This window comes from Salarias fasciatus, chromosome 2, assembly GCF_902148845.1.
Source record: "Salarias fasciatus chromosome 2, fSalaFa1.1, whole genome shotgun sequence".
Taxonomy (NCBI): domain Eukaryota; kingdom Metazoa; phylum Chordata; class Actinopteri; order Blenniiformes; family Blenniidae; genus Salarias; species Salarias fasciatus.
The window spans coordinates 17,258,170-17,275,515 of NC_043746.1; the positions used below are offsets into that span (position 1 = coordinate 17,258,170).

At 42.9% G+C, this 17,346-nt stretch overlaps 1 protein-coding gene and 1 long non-coding RNA gene across 7 annotated transcripts in view; one reads left to right on the forward strand and one right to left on the reverse strand.

Annotated features, from left to right (window-relative positions):
- Positions 1-16,966, reverse strand: part of dlg3 (discs, large homolog 3 (Drosophila)) — a 69,366-nt gene extending 52,400 nt beyond the window's left edge. For 3 of the 6 annotated variants that reach the window (XM_030111445.1, XM_030111436.1, XM_030111427.1), the window contains exon 1: positions 15,746-16,963. In XM_030111445.1, coding sequence (XP_029967305.1) covers positions 15,746-16,111 — 366 coding nt within the window. In that variant the 5' untranslated portion in view covers positions 16,112-16,963. Of the gene's footprint in view, positions 1-15,745 lie in introns of all 6 variants that reach the window. The other 3 variants (XM_030111419.1, XM_030111411.1, XM_030111454.1) reach the window with 2 other exon arrangements.
- On the forward strand, positions 1,364-15,824 carry LOC115402857 (uncharacterized). Its single transcript, XR_003933165.1, has 3 exons — positions 1,364-1,376; positions 2,183-2,185; positions 15,742-15,824. It is a non-coding gene; the product is annotated as an uncharacterized LOC115402857 (long non-coding RNA).
- Positions 16,967-17,346: the final 380 nt, after the last annotated feature.

The following is a 17,346-nucleotide window of genomic DNA, read 5'->3' on the forward strand; positions in this document are numbered from 1 at the left end:
ACAAACTACGTGTAAATACATTGTACTGACTAAACTTCGACATATTTCACAATTTCTCACTTAAAAATCCTCAGGAATCAAAGTTTCATGCTTAAAATAAAGCACCTTTTCAAATAGTTTGTGATATTTTTGAGTTAAATGCATCAATCAGTAGAAGGGATTGATGAGAGAAAAGACATCTTGCCAAGAAAGAACAAAATACGGTCACTTGTCTGATAAAATTGTAACCTGAGAAACTTCTAACTTCCAGTTCTTGTGCCAGCTTTGGAGAAACTACCTCCTGGTCTGGTTTGTATTCACCATGGAAACACGACTGCAGAAGATGTGTAATTTAACACATTTCCCCCCCAAAACAAAAAAGAAAACCATCAAGTCTGGTTTAAGAAACGTAAGGCTCGGCCTTCCAATACCAAATGAATCATTTTTAACTTCACAGTGACAATCAGGCACATAAACAACAAGACATTCGTAAAATTTGCCAACTTCTTTTAACAGTTTATAAAACAATGAACCCACGACTGATAAACTGTTTACTTGCAGCAGTAGAGGAGTCTTTGGAAATGTGTGCGCAGCATTATTTCTATAATGAATCTATTTCTCATAAAATTCAAACCAGCAAGTAATTCAAAGCTTACAAATGTTCAAACAAGAATCATGACTGAATTTTGCAGAGGATTCATTAGCGCTCAAAGTGGATCCGAATATTACAAAATCATGATCAAATAAAACTCCAGGAAAAAGACACAAGGGAAGAACTGATTTCATCAGGACAAAAATGAAGCTCATTCCTAATTGTTGCAGTAATTTCTCTCTCTATTTTTTTTAAAGAAAATAAAAGGTAACCGACTCAATCTGTGCCTGACCGAGTGAATTTCCACCTTTTCCCCATTCTGTCCACATTCACTTCCCTAAATTCTGGGTGCATGCATGGCTGTTGCGTCACTCCCGTCATTCAGACCTCCTCTCCGCTCTCCTCCCCTCCCTCGCCGCAGCCTAGTGAACATATGCAGGCTTGGATTTGCCTGATTACATAATTGGGAATTTTTAATAGTGAATAATAATCCACAATGGCCCATATTGGGTTTTATAAGCAGGCTGATCAGGATCTCCACCCTCTCGCCGATGGACAATGAAGCTCGGGGCTGCAGGAGCTCTTTTCATTACACAAGTGACTCGGCTGACACAGCAGAGAGAGAGAGAGAGAGAGAGAGAAAGAGAGAGAGAGAGCCACATCGCTCAGCGACGCCGTCCACCGCCATGCCCCAAACGCATTTCTGTGATGCACGATTCCTTTTTTTCCCCGACGCTGCTCATTCCTGGAGCAGACCGGTCGTATCTGAAAAGCCTGCGAGAGCCGGAAGGCTCCCGTCACCTGCGTATCGGCGCTGCAGTCTGTGGTAATTAGCTAGCTGAGCAGCGGAGCCGCTGTGCAGCTCTGCCTGAGCCTGCACCATGGCAACGCACAGGCAGGGCCGCGTCTGAGCACAGGCTCCTCTCCGCCCCCTCCTCCGTCTTCATCTCCACTGGCTCATCCCTTTTTTCTTCTTTACGCCACGGCTCTCATTTCTTCACCTCTTTTCTCCCTCTTCCCATGTCTTTCTCTCCTGCCTTCCCCTCTCTCCTGCGCGCCCCGTCCTCTCTTGCATCATCATCATCATCATCATCATCATCATCGCAGCCCAAAACCGACACAATATAAAAGACGGAGGCTGGCTCGCAGTGGAGGGGGAGGGCTCTGCGCTGCTGCTGCTGCTGCTGCTTTCCTCGACAATCTGCACTCAGGACCGAGCGTTTCTCGTGACATATGGCAGCATCAGTGTAATGTCTGCCCTCTAAATATTCACATGCAACTAATTTGAATGATGCAGTCAATTCAGGACTTACACTCCATTCAAAGCTGGACTGCATGCAGCGTGCATTTTAACAACAACAGAACAGCGTTATGCGTCTTTAATGTGTTTCAATCTGTTCACAGCCTGAGTGAAATCAACATGCTGAACACTGGTAATTTTCTGCCACCTCGAACATAATTAAACAACCAATTTGGTATTTTTAGACACACTGATTGACTTTCATCTCAGCAGAATATGCATACAGATGCAGGATTAAACATTTCGCCACACAGACGTGCAGCGGTGAGCACTAGCGGCTCACAGTAAGAATAACTGTAGTTTGACTGCAGCATGTATGTTTTCTTCAAGGCCTCTAGTGTCTTCCCACAGTCCAAAAACATGTGTTCAAGGTTAATTGCCTGTACGTAGGAACACGAGTGCGTAGGATTGTCTCTCTTTGAAGGACTGGTGACCTGTGTATGCTGCCTGAACTCAGAGTCAGCTGGATCCACCTCCAGCCCCCCCGGTAATCCAGGACTAAACACGTATCAGTTCAAGAGTATGACTGATAATCAATGAGAGCTGGTCTCGGGCTGCCTGTTATCTCCTGCGTTCATTTTTCACCAAACAAAATAAGTAGACCTGCTCATTCTCCTCCTGATGAGTGAGGAAAATATTAAAAATCTAATGTTTTCTTGAGCATGTTTTGAGAGCTGAATGCACACATTTTCTCTCCCTGTGAAACGCTTGATGACTCATCCAATAGAAATTCATATGCGGCTTTGCATTCTGTCCAGTTTGACCCAACAGCAGCGTTGGATGAAGCTGGTGGGTGTGTGAAGCCTTCATTCAGTGCGACTGGCTACAGAGAATGTCGATCTAATCTGGACACGCGCTCAAAACCTTCCACTGTTTTCACTGGAGATACAAGAGTGAGAATCGCTTGTTCACCCTTCTCTTCAGACGAGTAATCCCATTTCTCTTTGTTTTCTTAAAGCGAGTCATTATAAAGTAACGACATTTGCAGGACACATGATTCTTCGGCATGTTACAGATGACAGACGGGACTCTGGTACTTGGCAGCATGATGGATGAAGCAACAGAGAAGTAAAAGCTACTGCAGAAATACAGTGACAATATTTCCAAAGATGTGAATTATGTCATTTAGGTTCATTTTACACATTCCACCTACTTTCCCTGTATCTAAAAATTTATTTGGAGTTTATTCAATTATTCTTTTTTTTTTTTTTTTCCACTATGATGTATTGAAAAAGCCTCCTAAAAGAGTGATATCACTGAATTTCCCAATTCTTCACTGAGCTGTAAACACTTCTATTTATTAATAATGACAATAACAATAATATTATCTTGGTTTGTGTGCAAAAACTTCCCTCTCTGCAAATCCACTGATCTATTTCATACCAGATTACTCTTGCACACCCCACACAAGAGTAATAATGCGACGCAGCTTTCAAATAATGCAATTAAAGCTGGAATTATTTGTTCACAATAACACTTCCAGAGGCGTGACCCTTCATATGATTAAAGACAAAGACGCTACAGTGTGATGCGCCGTTTTCGCCTCATTTGTGCAGACTGTTGCAAACATCCAATCAACTCCAGCCCGTGTGGCCCTGTTACACCTGCAAGAGCACAGCGAGGAAATGAGGGCAAGTGGAAGCTTTGTATGTGTTGACAACAGAGCAAAAATCCTCCCCATATTCTGAGAGTTGAGCTTTTCCTAATGATCTCTTTTGCTTTATTTCCTGCTGCAGTGTAAAACATGAATGCTGCTTCTGCATTGTTGGTTTTTTCCTCACATGTCTCAGCTTGTGTGACTTTAGCTTCGGGGTAATAAAAAGCAGCAGTAGACCTTAGAAACTGCAGCTTATGGTCACAAGAAATCGACCTACATCATATTATATATAGTATTTAGCTTTCCTTGCGATTTGTTTTCCTCCAAAAGTTGGCAGTTACTTGAATTTGAGCAGATGCATCATTTTATCATCATTTTTATTGCTCAATTTTTTTCCATCGCCCTGGTTTTCAAACTGCATTTCCCCTGAATACTGAAACTTATCACAAAGTGTCAATTTCAACTCAATGTACCGACTTTTTTAAATGAAAAGCTAAAGGGAGATCTCAGCTTTATCTTAAAGGTCTATTTAGAGCAAAATAATTACATATTTTAATTGTACATTGCAACAGCTTTTAAGTAATTTGAAATAATTACTTTTTTTTTCCATTTACCATAAAGTATGTAAAACACACCCCATAAACAAAGCAGATGAATCTTGTTATCACGCTGCTGTATTAATGTTTTTTTTTTATTTCTGAATGATTGACAATGCCTTTCCTGCATTAGTCTTTTTTTAAATGCACATGGAAGGAACCATCTATAGTCAGACTGCTGTCAGTCAAACTCAGTTATGTAAAAGATTTCTGATTGGAAGCAAAGACAATAAGAAAGCCAACACATCCAGCCACTGTTATTTATATTGCTGAGAAAACCTGAGGCACACCATATCAGCTACGTTTCATTTTCTGATTGTTCTGACTGGGGAACACAACAGTAAGTCATTACAGCTCGCAACTGTAGATTTGACAGTTTTACACAGGAATCAGGACACCAGTATACATTAAAACAACAAAAGATGTTCCTTAAAAGTGGCTAAGATCTGAAATATACCTGCTTCAGAGAGCACAAACAACAGTATCTCTCACATAAAACCTGTTAACATTTGCCCACCGTTTCACAAAAATTATTTTCATGCTATTTGCCAACATTTTGAAAGTGTGAAATAAATAAACTCTAAATCATTGTGGATAATCAAATGCAGCAGTGCAGGTGACAATATGTCAACATGAGGCCTGTACAGCTCAACGTACGATTCACCTAATGTCTAATCTAATGTACGAGAGTAAAGATGATTTTTCTGAGAAGGAAAAAGTTGTGTTCAGTTTGAGGAAATGTAAACAAACCTGCACGACCACACTCGGCAAACAAAAAGTAATAAATCCAGAAAGACAATAGCAGGGTTGTTTTATCAACAGTGTAATAAAATGTACGATATTGAGCTGGGATTGCTTGTATTGTTTATAGCCATGACAGGGTGAGGACATGATCTGTCATTATTCTGCTTTCTCTTTCTCTCTTTGACATAGAAATGTGTGCTTCTGCTTTTTTTTTTTTTTTTTTTAAACCTAGTTAAAAGGATTCATGGACATGCTTAAATAGCATATGTAGTTCTGTGCACATGCAGCAAACATAAGTCTGGATAATATTAGCTGTCAGCTCAGTGGGGGTCACACAGGAAATCCCAGTGAGCCAAACATATGCTGCCTCAATACTCTGCACATGACAATAAATTCAAAACACATTTCCGTATGCAGCTATGCACTTATGTACTTCCGCAAAACATTCTGACAATCAGCCAATAAAACAATCTCATATCAAATCGTTACATTAAAGCATTTTACTGCTGAATCTTGAGTTTGTGTTGCGCTCTGTTTAAAGTCTTTATGAAAGACATAAATCAGCTCTGAATGCATTATCAGGGTTGTTAAAAAGATTCATGTTGACCAATATGACTGAAGATTTTAGCACATCTAGCCCTGCATTACAGGATTAAATCAAATGGAAACATAACTTGTATAAATATTGATTAAAATGGCAAACATGTGACACTCTGCTAATGATTATATTTGTTTTTTGTCAACAGCAAAATAGATTTAAAGGATATGAATGATTTCATCCATGATTTGCAAGCACATAATCATTAATTATGCTGGGAAATAAAAGATAACAAGATCAGAGCAGAATCTGATGGGTGACATCTTGTTAGCAAACAATTCAAAGTTTGACACAGAGTCAAAGTACGTATGAAACTCCGTAAGGCTCGTAATTGGAAATGACAACCTTTAATCTGCCCGCTAATTCATTTACTGTGTGGATGACCAGTGATGGAACTTCTGCTCTCAGTCACAGATATTTGGGGATGTCCCATCGGTCCAGCGGCGAGTTCTGAGCTGTGGAGCCCGTTTCACAAAGCAACATCCAAAATTAATCAGTAACTGAAAGCCTACCACTATCATATGATATGCATTTAATTTAGACGATCCAGGCTTCTATGACTGTAAAGATTTCTCTGTGCTCTTTTTGAGTTCAATCACAGATCTGTCCTGAAGCTGGAGTCTGGAGCTGTGATGCTGCTGCATCCTCTCCAAACTCTGCTCTAATGAAGCCTTTTATTCATACCAGGTCTGGGAAAAAAAAAAAAAAAAAAAAAAAGGAGGGAAGAGAAGGGCAATGGAAGACAGGAGGAGGGGGACGACAGAAATGAAGGAGCCCACACACACACACACACACACACACACACACACACACACGAGAAGCCAGACCAAATGGCTGAAGGGCTGCTTGGATAATGCATTAGACAGAGATGGCACTCAGAGCAGCTACACATGGTAAGAAATGCACCGCTTCGCCAAATGTCCTACACACACACACACACACGCTCCTGAAATGAAGGTGAATGCTGGTCACCAAGTTTCGCTCAGCTAATTTTCAGTGAAGCTGGATTTCAGACATCGTCACATTAGCAGGTACGTACATCACGTTAACCATTCAAGCAGGTTAGGAGTGCACTCAGTGATTTTCAGCGAATGAATTAAAGAAAACTAGCAAACCACCAACTATCAAGACTTACTGAAAACACATTTAACGGACATACAACTGGTAAGAAAATGTACTCAACGGCCATCTAAGAGTCAAACGGTATAAAATTAGTTTACATTTTGGGACCTGAAACATAACCGCCCCTAAAAAAACATCTCTGCTGGATCATATTCGATAAAGACAATCACAAAACTGAATTCTGCCTGTGACAGTAATGATACACATTGTATCACAGTATTTCTGGATCACCCTCCAGTTAGCACAACATGCTCTCTTTGCAAAATAAACTCAAGTTTATGAGGTACAGTAGTCTCAGCTGGCAAAAGCGCAAAAACTGTAAACCTACCTCAAGTTGTCTACTCTGGTCACGTGTGCTACAGAAATGTTGGATGCTGAAAACAAAGTGCAATGTGCTTACACCTGCTGATTTTGTTTTATGGCATGTGGTATCTTTAGAGAATATTTCTTGCCGTTAATTGAAGTTGAAAAACTGCTCTTTAAAATATGTTAATTAGCGTGTCTTTCTAAAATATTCCATTTAAAACCACAATGTGCAACATTTATTCATTGATTCATTGAAAAGAAAACACAGCTCGTCTTCACTGTAAGGCCAATATCAAATAAAACTGCACTGATGCAGTCTTATTTGATATCGGCCTTAAAAATCATGTTGACAACAGACGTTTCAAAAAAATATCCACCTTTTTCCTCAATGAACTTTGAGTCTTCACTAACTGGTTGGAGTAACATTTAGTAATCTAATTCTAAACCAATTCGGGGTTTGGATTGAACAAACTGGACAAAAAAGCTGATCTATAAAGCTCCGCCTGCGTGTGAATCGTCGCTCTGCTGCTCTGAATCTCTTTTCACTGACGAACCTCAATCACTGCCGTCGCATTTAATCAAGCAGCATTAAACTACTGGAAAAGCAACTAAACGCTTCCTGCAGATGTTTCAAATTAAAAGCCTGATCAGAAAAGGAAGCATTACATCCTTTGAGCCACAGGAAGACTCTTAATGTGAAACGAGGGAGAAGATTGTGTGGGGCTGTCATTGACGGCTTCTTCAAATGGAGGAAACTGGGTGGAGTGAAAGAAAATGTCTTTTGGAGACGAGAGAGGTGAGTGTTTGCTATTGGTTATGATGAATGTGTTCATCAGTTCAGCGAAACCAAAGAGGATCAAAAGGCTGATCACGTTTAAAATGAGTCCTCCTCCTCTTTACAGTTCAGCCACTCTCAGATCGTTTACAGCGAGGAATTCAGGTTACTTGTATCTTCTAATCAGTAAACGCTGCTCATGAGAGTAACTGAAGCAGCAGCAGCAGGATGATTCTGGATGTAGCCACTGCTTTTAATCTGTCTGTATTTTTTTTTTTTTTTTTGTTCTTTTTATTCATAATTCAACATTTAAATGGTGTTTCCGTGCTCTGGGTTTTGTGTAGCTTATTGTAAAGTGTTACCAAAATAACAGCTGATACGACGGTTGAATAAAAGCAATAAAAGCACAAGCACTGTTGAAAGCACCCACACACCCCCACAAAAATGAAGAGGAGTCAGCAGGCTTCGGGACTCGCGCCTCACCGATATTGATTGGATATCCACGTATTTCACGGCAGCATGTGGGAGATGGAGCTGGTGTACTTTTTGCTGAGGATGCTGGCACATTTCCTCGCTCAAAGGGCTCCGGAATATAAAAGTGCTTTAAATCGGCGCATGCAGCCACTCCCGATGTGTGTGATGCTCTTAATTAGCGGCAGCAGTGGCACAGGAGTTACCGTCACACCGCCATCAACAGGGCGTGTGTCCCTCGCCTCCTCCCTACGCGCCCTTTCTCTTTGTGACGCTTCCATCGCTGATTCAGGGGTCCGGCCTGCGCCGCACAGCACAGTCACATTTTCTAGGCCACTCTCTACTGTGATCAGCAAACCTCCCCTGAATAAGACAAAGCAGCCAAGCAGACAAACAAACCGGCGTTCCCCTCGCTTCTCCTTTCTCCTGTCCTCCCCCTGGGCTGGCAGCGAGAGCAGCGAGGGGGGGGGGGCGGGCAATGGCCGAGCCCTGGCAGGGCCTCTGACAACGACCATATGGATCACAGGGGCATGGCGGGCTCGGCACCTCCACACACGGAAGCGGCATCTTCAGGCAAACTGCACCTGTAGCACTGCACTGAAGGCTCAACGCGCGTCTCACGGCTGTAAACGCAGTAATGAGTAAACCACTTGATGAGCAGGGATCTGTGTTGGCAGAGGACACAACGCGTTGCTGCGAATCCAGCATTTCACACAGGACCTCCATGTTGAAACAATACGAGCAGATTCGCTCTGTGAACACGATACAAAGGCAAAAAAAAACAAAAAACACAAAAACTGAGTGGAGGCTTTTAAGGGAAATGTACCGTAGGAGGTGGAATTCAACACAGTTCAGGTTCTGGGTCACAGCTACGGCAGCTCCGTATCACAGATCGAGCTCTTCAGCTGCCTTAATGGTGGCTGGCTTGTTAAAGTCTCCACTAAAAGCTGACGTCAACGTCTGACTGGCCTTTTCTCCGCCGCCCCGTCCCCACTCCCGCTCACAGCGGATAAAAAGCTAACTTTTGTCAAAGTGCACATAAATATTGCAGCACACCTTGTCCCCCTTGTTGCATTCCCCATAATTCACAACCCTCCCTTCACCCAGAAACTATCAGGGGTAAAGAACATTTTGTTAGGGGTCTGTGTGTGAGTGTGTGTGAGGTTTTTGTAGTACTTAGAGTGAAATTAAATTATACATTTCACATAAAACATATTACTGTTTAGTCAATTAGATTTATGAATTAAACTAATTGATAGCTTGATATGAACGTGTCACTGTACAGGTTTTTCATGCTGCATTAGTCTGACATTGTGTGCTGTGCATTTCATTTTGCATGCTGTATTGTTTGTGTTGCTTTGCATGCAGGGGAAAACTTTACAAAAAGTTGACTTTCAACCTTGTATCGCCACCACTGGATACAATCAGCTACAACTTTGGGAAATACTTCAAATGTTGCTTTCCATGCAAATCTGCGAGGTTCATATCAGTGACAACGTCACTGAGCCGAACATTGAAACCAAGAAACACCGTGATCAGCCAATGGTTGATGATATTTCTCAAGGTGAATGCAGCTTTCCAATCTTAACATTTTTCTACCTCAGATAAATAATTAAAACACTGTTAGGAACCAGCAGCTGCAGGTCCTTGTATCCAAATGTGTAACAATGTGAAGGCTTGCTGAGACAAATAGAGGACCTGGAATGCTGAATTAGCACTTTTTGCATTACATGTTTGAAACCATTTCCAGTTTCTGGCTGAATAAACAGTTTCCTTGTCAAAAGCTGGGTAGCTTTGTCAAGCTTGAACATGGTCAGAGTCAAAAAGACTTCGTTGCTTGAAAGTATTCATTGTAGGAGATTCTGAGCAAAGGCTGCAGAGTCTCAACTGTGGCCATTACTTCTTTACATCAAGAGGAAAAAATAAACCCACGGCATCTTGTTGTTCCTGAATACACTCTCTGAGGAAAATTACTGAAACTGCTGGGCATAGATTGAAAAGGCTACAAGAAATTCCAGAAACCGTAGCGATCGACAGAATAATGTGTAAAACCACACCTTTATGTGGACCAAAATGACAAATCAGCGTGACGGCCTCAGGGCCGGCCAGGTGAGATTCTGCCTCTCTCTTTTTGTGGGTGGAGTTTACCTGAGAATTGCAGTGACGCAGCACACCTGAGCAGGCTGCGCTGCATTCTCCCTCTCTCCCCAGAGACTGGCTTCGTCTTTGGTTATATACATATATATTATTACAGGACTCGTGCACATTTACACGCACACCAACTCTTACGTTTGCTGATCCTCACTTCATCATGACTTGTTTAAGTTCATGTGCATCACGGCAGACTGTGTGGCCTCCCTCTTTGATCACACACACTTTCGTGGTTGTGACATCAGGAAAAAAGTGTCTCTCACTACTTAACCAGGACTCGCCTTTAGACAACTGTCACGTGAATTATGACGGCAATAAGATCTCGTGATGAACCACAATCACTTAAGTCTGCAGAAGTTAAACCAGGAGGAGCGCCGACTTTTGCTGTTGCTCATCTTGCAATAGAATCAGTGATTCAAGGCAAAACTGTGACAAATTTCCTCCAAAATATTTCCCAACAGTTGTTAGGTTGTAGAATAGATTTTGTGCAACTAAACAGATTTCATTATAATTATGGCTACACCTTCCCTCTGTTGTTAACCTCCTACTGAATTTTAAAATGCTGATGAGGCCGAGTGTGGGAGAGGAGGAGGGGAGGCCTGGGGAGACAAGCCCTCGGATGAAATGTCAATTCAACACTGGAGCTAAACTGGGACGTGAACAGATACTTTGACAGCATGAGTGTGGTGGCAGCAGACTGTATATTGTGTTATATGATCTTCTCCCCGGGAATGTTAAAATTATTGGCCCTGAAAGTGATGCTCCATCTTGCTGATGGCTCAAAAATGGCTGCAAGACTTTGCATTACCCATTAGAATGAAAATCACTTTGTATTTACAGTTCTTCTCCAATCATAAATGCCCAAACCAACCCATAATCTATACAATCAGCTGATGAAACAAACAGGAAGAAAAGCATAGCTATATTGTGGAGGGGCACATATCCAGATGAAACAATACACCAGCCCAGTAATTCTGCTGACTGAAGAAAGAAAACACACGATAAGCCTGGTTTCTGGGTTCTGTTTCCTGCAGCAGGTAGTATCTTTTCAGCAGGGTGGCGTCGCCTTCAGCATATTGCTAAAAGCAGCAGTGGATGATATTCTGAAGGTTTAATCCCAGTTCATGTTTTACACATTTTTTTTTGTTTCTATCAGACTTGTTTAATTAAATTGGAGAAATTGCACAAACCACAAAAGCCTGAATGTTGAAAAAAATTTGACTTTGTGCGAGATGTCGTGAGCAATTATAATTCCTGAGCTTCTTTTCACTTTCAGTTCATGTGGGGGAAACGGCAGAAATGAACCTAATACTGCCCGATTTCAGCCTGTTGGAAAACAAAAGAAACGTTTTATTGAGGCAAGTTTATAACTGATGTGAAAAGTGCCAGAAAAACTGCAGAAGAGAACTGTCACATCTGTTACCACCAAGTACATTACTCATTAAAAAGGTAACAAAAGCTCCAGAGTCCGCACAGGGATATAGCAGTTAGCATTCACGCCTCACAGTCAAAATAATCCCTGGTTTGAATCCGGTCAGGGGCCTTTCTGGTGGGCCATGAGATATATTAACGCTACTGTGTGTGATCGTAGCTTTGACTCAGTTCAATATCAATACATCCATCATTCATACTGTTCAGTGGTGCTGTCGTCTGCCTCTGGTCCGAGTCTGGTTTGGTGGCCTTTCTGTGTGGAGTATGCATGTTTTCCCTGTGCACTGTGACCTGTTCAGGCTTCTGTTTACAGTCCACTGGGGTCACTTCCAGCCCTGCAGCACCCAGAATTAGATGAAGTGGTACAGAAGCTGGTAGATAAAGACATCTAAGGATTATTACACAGAGGCTGTTTAATAGTTGAATGACAGGCGTTATTAACCACCTCTCAGGTTACAACTGAGGACGCCACCACCGCTCCCCTGACAAGCCCCCCAAACCACTCCAGAGGAAGAGAACATCTCACATGATGTCCGTACTTCCTGAGGTTAAAGTTGCCTGGGATTCAGATGAGTTGTTCATACTCAGAGTCATTGAAAGCAGAAACTATCTGACGGACAAAAGTTATTAGATTATAAATTTGGTCTGGCCCTCATGCAATATCCCGTATCTTCAATTCTGAATGTACTCATTGTTTCCATGCTTACAGTAATGTTTAAGTGACTAGAAAAAAAAAAGAGATTTACTTCTACTTGAGACTAAAAAAAAGGAAACAAGACAAAACAAATTGTGCACTAATTGTGTGTCACAATAGACTCAGTGTGTAGACAGGAGCTGCACCTGCAGGTGTAATGGAAATGTCAGCCATCTTGGTGTCATTATCTCCACAAGATTTCTGAAGAAAACATATGTACACGGTGATTGCACTTCCGATCACAGACATCCCTCCTTCCTTCCTGTCAGGGGACAAGCTCCTCCAGAAATCCCTTTTGATCTGATGAGAATATTCCAGGTTTTCGATGGAGCCTTTTAAGATCACAGCAGGGGAGGCAGCTCAAGACATTTGGACATGGAGCACATGTAAATCCCCTTCCTTAATACTCTCCGGGTCGCCCTTACAGGAATGGCAAATCAAATGTGACTGAATGAAATCTCATCAGACAGATGTACAAACCAATGACACTCATAAATCAATGTGACTGCAAAAGACACACATATACACACACACACACACAAAGCACACACACTCTCCTGATCAAGGCCTGAAGGCTTTCAAGCTGCAATCACCTTTGGGAGTGTTCAACATGGAGCACCCACCGAGTCTGTACATTAATTTAAAAAGCTGCATCCGCTGCAGCGGCCTGCCATTAACAATAGATGCAGTAAAGTGTTTTATATATATATATATATATATGAATTGTGCTGCTAATAAATAAAGTAAAATCCAATTAATATTTAAAGCTAATCATAGCCACAGAGTTGGAGAACACACAAAGACAGATTGGAGCCCGCGGGGGAAGAGGGAGCTTTCTGACTGATGCTCCCAGCAGACCGAGGTCGCCACTTTTCTCAGATTTAAATTCAAAAGCTCTTGTTTTAAAGAATACTCGCTACAATCCCAGCTGAAATCATCCGTAATTAACCTTGCTAGCGCCTCACAAAAGCAGCACACTCATTTGGTAAATAGATGACAGAGAGAGAGAGAGAGAGAGAGAGAGAAGAAAAAAAACTAATATGGCATCATTATGTGTTGTGGCGTCTAATGATGTCCTCACACATACATGAAGCGTTCACGGCTACAGCAGCCATTTAAAAATGTCAATGATCCGGCTATAAAAAGCCGGCTCAGACAATTCTGAATGACTGTGCAAGGTTATTGCTTTTCATCATGCTAGCCTCCAAAAACACGAGTTGTTACGGACGCTATAAGATGAGATGTGCGTGCATGCGAGTGTTGTTGGGCGTGTGTGACTGCCGCTCTGCTCTGCTCTGCTCTCGGGGTGTGTATAGGTAGCGGGGGGAGGGGAAACGTTCACATTTCCCCAACGAGGATGAGCAACAGTGACTGAGGAGCGCCGGCGTGAGGAGGGAGGGGAGGGGGACGGTGGGTGTGCGTTTCCATCCATGCCGGTTTCAGAGGAAAGCGGCGCACATACAGGCCGTGCAACATGCCTGTTTTTTAAGAGACGGAGGGACAGATGCTTGACCACAGTGTCAGTGCCTCTCCTGCTTCTCTCTCTGACAGCACCACCAACTGCCTCCTCTTACATAACCCCCTCCCCCTCTTCAGGGCAGCTGCCTGCCTTTATTGGCTTATTTCTTTCTTTTTCAGCCTTTGCATATTTACCCCACTGCCCTCTCTGCATCCATAACTAAACAGCGGCACTTACAGCTCCTCAAATCAATGGAAGAATGGAAGAATACGAGTTCACTGAAGCCATGACTGTCAGCTTGGATATTCCCTCTTGTATGCATGAGGTTCACGTTTTGTATGATACAGCAGGAATCTTTTGAAAGGATGGACTTCACAGAGGGGTTTATCTATTAATGTGACTGTTTTCCACATCATGGCATCCCAACGTGAATCACAATGCAGTCAAACGACATATTTCACCCGGCATATACTAATTTGCTCCACTGCGAGTTCAATAGTGAATAAATATGGTGGAAACGAGCAGTGGAGGAAAAAAAAAAAAGGGGGGGGTGTTACTGATGGTGAATAAAATCTCCATGCAAGAAAATAAATGCTTACATAATCACATCTGCTGTGAGCTTTCAAATGTGTGAAACATGAAATACGCCTGATTGGTCTGGGTGCAGCTGCAGTGCAATGGATTTTAACGCAACACAGACCAGGAGAAACTGTCCATTTCTTTTTCTCTCTCTTTTTTTTTTTTTTGGCTGCTCAGAGGTAAAACCCTCTCGTCGGCTGTAGTAATCTGCTAATATCAGCCAGGTTGCGGCTCATCATAGGAGGGCTCAGCTCAGGAGGATTTCTTCTACTCTGTCACCAAAAATTCAGCCTCCATTTTACTCCTCCTCACCTTCCTTCTTCAAATTTTCCATCTTCCAAAGAAGCACAAAAACAGAGGGAATAACGAGCAACGCCGCGGCTTCACTTGCCGCAAACACGAAACTGCACAGACACATACTCATGCACAGGCAAAGAACCATTCCTTGAATCTCATGCTCACCCAGCTTCCCTTCCCCCACCCGGGCTCACTCTCATGTTCACATACGTGCACCTTGCTTAATTAAAGACTGTGCTTCAGAAGCGGCTCTGACCTTTTGTCAGCTGTATTTTATAAATACATGTGACTGTACGAAGCTAACGGAAACAAAATGGGGCACATGTGAAGAGGCAGTTTGATTCACACGGTGCGACATGGACGAGAGGCAGCGTTCAGACACAGATTACTGCCGATTCTCTGCTTGTATTATACAACACATTCATCACAGAGTGATTCTTTTCACCGAATCAGCCTGATGAATAGGAAGGAGCTGGTGTCTGAGATTGATTTCATCATCCCTACCTCTGCTCTGAGCTAATGAGACAACTCAACAATTCGATGATCCTGGCGAAATCTCTCTCTCTCTCCCCTACATTTAATTTCTTAAAAAGTCTGTCTGTAATGTTGCTGGCTTGAGAGATAACTCAGAATAACAGCTGAAAGCGTCTCAGTGCTGCTCCAATGAATGAAAATGCACCATTTTTTGGCCTGTGGTAGCTGCACCAGTGTGATCCTTTGACGACATACCCTAGGTGTGTTTAATCTATTAGCATTAGTCATCTGCATCACATCCACACACAGGGAGATCATGGACATGTGTGCAGCGACACAAGATCATCCCCGCTCTCTCCGGCTTGCTCGGCTTCAAACACAGAGACGACAGTCAACAAATGAGAACTGGAGGGCTCGAGATGAATACCAAATCTGAATTCTCTTCCACGAACAGACAGTTTCAGCCGATGCATGATCGTTTCTCTTCTACAACAGCAACAGTTCATCTGATCCCTATCTCCCCGGTCAGGCCCCACAAGCCTGACGGAGGATATCTAGCAGAGTGAGGAAGATGAGTTACCTGGTCATACCACTCCCGGTTGGTACAGGTGCACTCGGGCCACCATCCTCCTTGTCCACTGGAGTTGTTGCCATTTACTTTGGGCCCACCCTTGGACTGGCCCTTTGGATTGGGGCCTCCAGGGCCCCCACCAGACATAATCTTGCCTTTACTTCTCCCCAAAGTGCCCCCTCCTCCTCCCATGTTTCCACCTCCCCCTGAGGCTGGAGGGGGTAAGGTCTGGCCTCCCCCGTACCCAGGCGGGTATCCATAGGGCTCGGCCTGCCAGTCTCCTCCGTACGACGGGGCGTCCATCCTTCGCAAGGCAGCCATACGAGTCACCTCATAACATTCTGGGCACTTGCAGCAGTGGTGGTGTTTGTGCATGCTGGCTGGGCTGAGCTTGACGCTGAGATGAGCGGCGTGGCACTCTGTCTCTGCTGCCTCCTCAGATCTCACACAGCACACTGTGATCGGCTCACAGAGTGCTAATGCCGATGGAAATAACACTAATCACAGGAATTCTCTCTCTTCTTTTTTTTTTTAACAGATTTTCCCTTTTTCGTCAAATCCTGTCGCTCTCTGCTTTATTCCTCTCGCGATGTAGAAAAAAAAAAAGATAGAGAGGGATGGGAAGCAGCAACAGCAAAACAAAAATACAAAATGGGCACGTAGTCTTTTGTCCTCTTGACGTAGAAGATCAAAGGAAATATTTAAAATATTGTATACCACCACACAATCAGAGACCAGCCCTGATGATAGAAATATCTTCTTGCTTCTCTTGGTTCACAGTGATACGCATATAAATTCATAGATATATATCTATATATATATATTCTTTTGTTTATATATCATATATATTTACACACACAAATACATATAAAAATATTAATATAAACAGACAAGCACAAATACAGATATGTACAAGGATAAATGTATATATTTATATATATATAAATATCTATATGTGTGTGTACAAATATATATATAGATATATAAACAATATGTATAAATAAATGATATCCGCAGATGAAAATCTTCCTCTGTAAATTCTTGGTATCTTCCCGTTCAGTCAAAATCTCACGTTTTTCCTCCTGCGTTGAAAATCGTTGTCTTTCACTCTCTGTTTCTTTTCCCAGCCTGCAGAGAGGAGCTGAGCTCTGGATCGCCTCTCAGCCAGCTTGCCCTAGATGTGGATTATTCAGAGGGATGTGAGCAAGCAAGAGGGAGATGGTGAGCGCAGGAGAGCGAGCGAGGCAGAGAGAGAGAGAGAGAGAGAGAGAGGGAAGAGAGAGAGGCGGGAGAGGAGGGGGAGATACGTAGCAGCATCCCTCCAGCACCTCAGCCCTGACGGCCACAGCCAATCAACTAGCAGCGCTGCCATCAGCAGCGGCAGCACCAACAGGACTGAGCGCTTCACTAGCTGCTCTTAAAGGGGCCGCAGCGGCAAAACCACGCTGCTGCCTGCCTGCATTGAGTGAAAAAGCTACTTCTTCACAGGGCAAGACGCAATGGAAGCGTCGTGTTTTGTCTATTTTGTCGATATCTTAAAGAGAAAAGGTCAGGAAGTTGGAGCCCAGAGCCTCTGAACACTGAACCCAGACTCTGATCCACTAATTGTG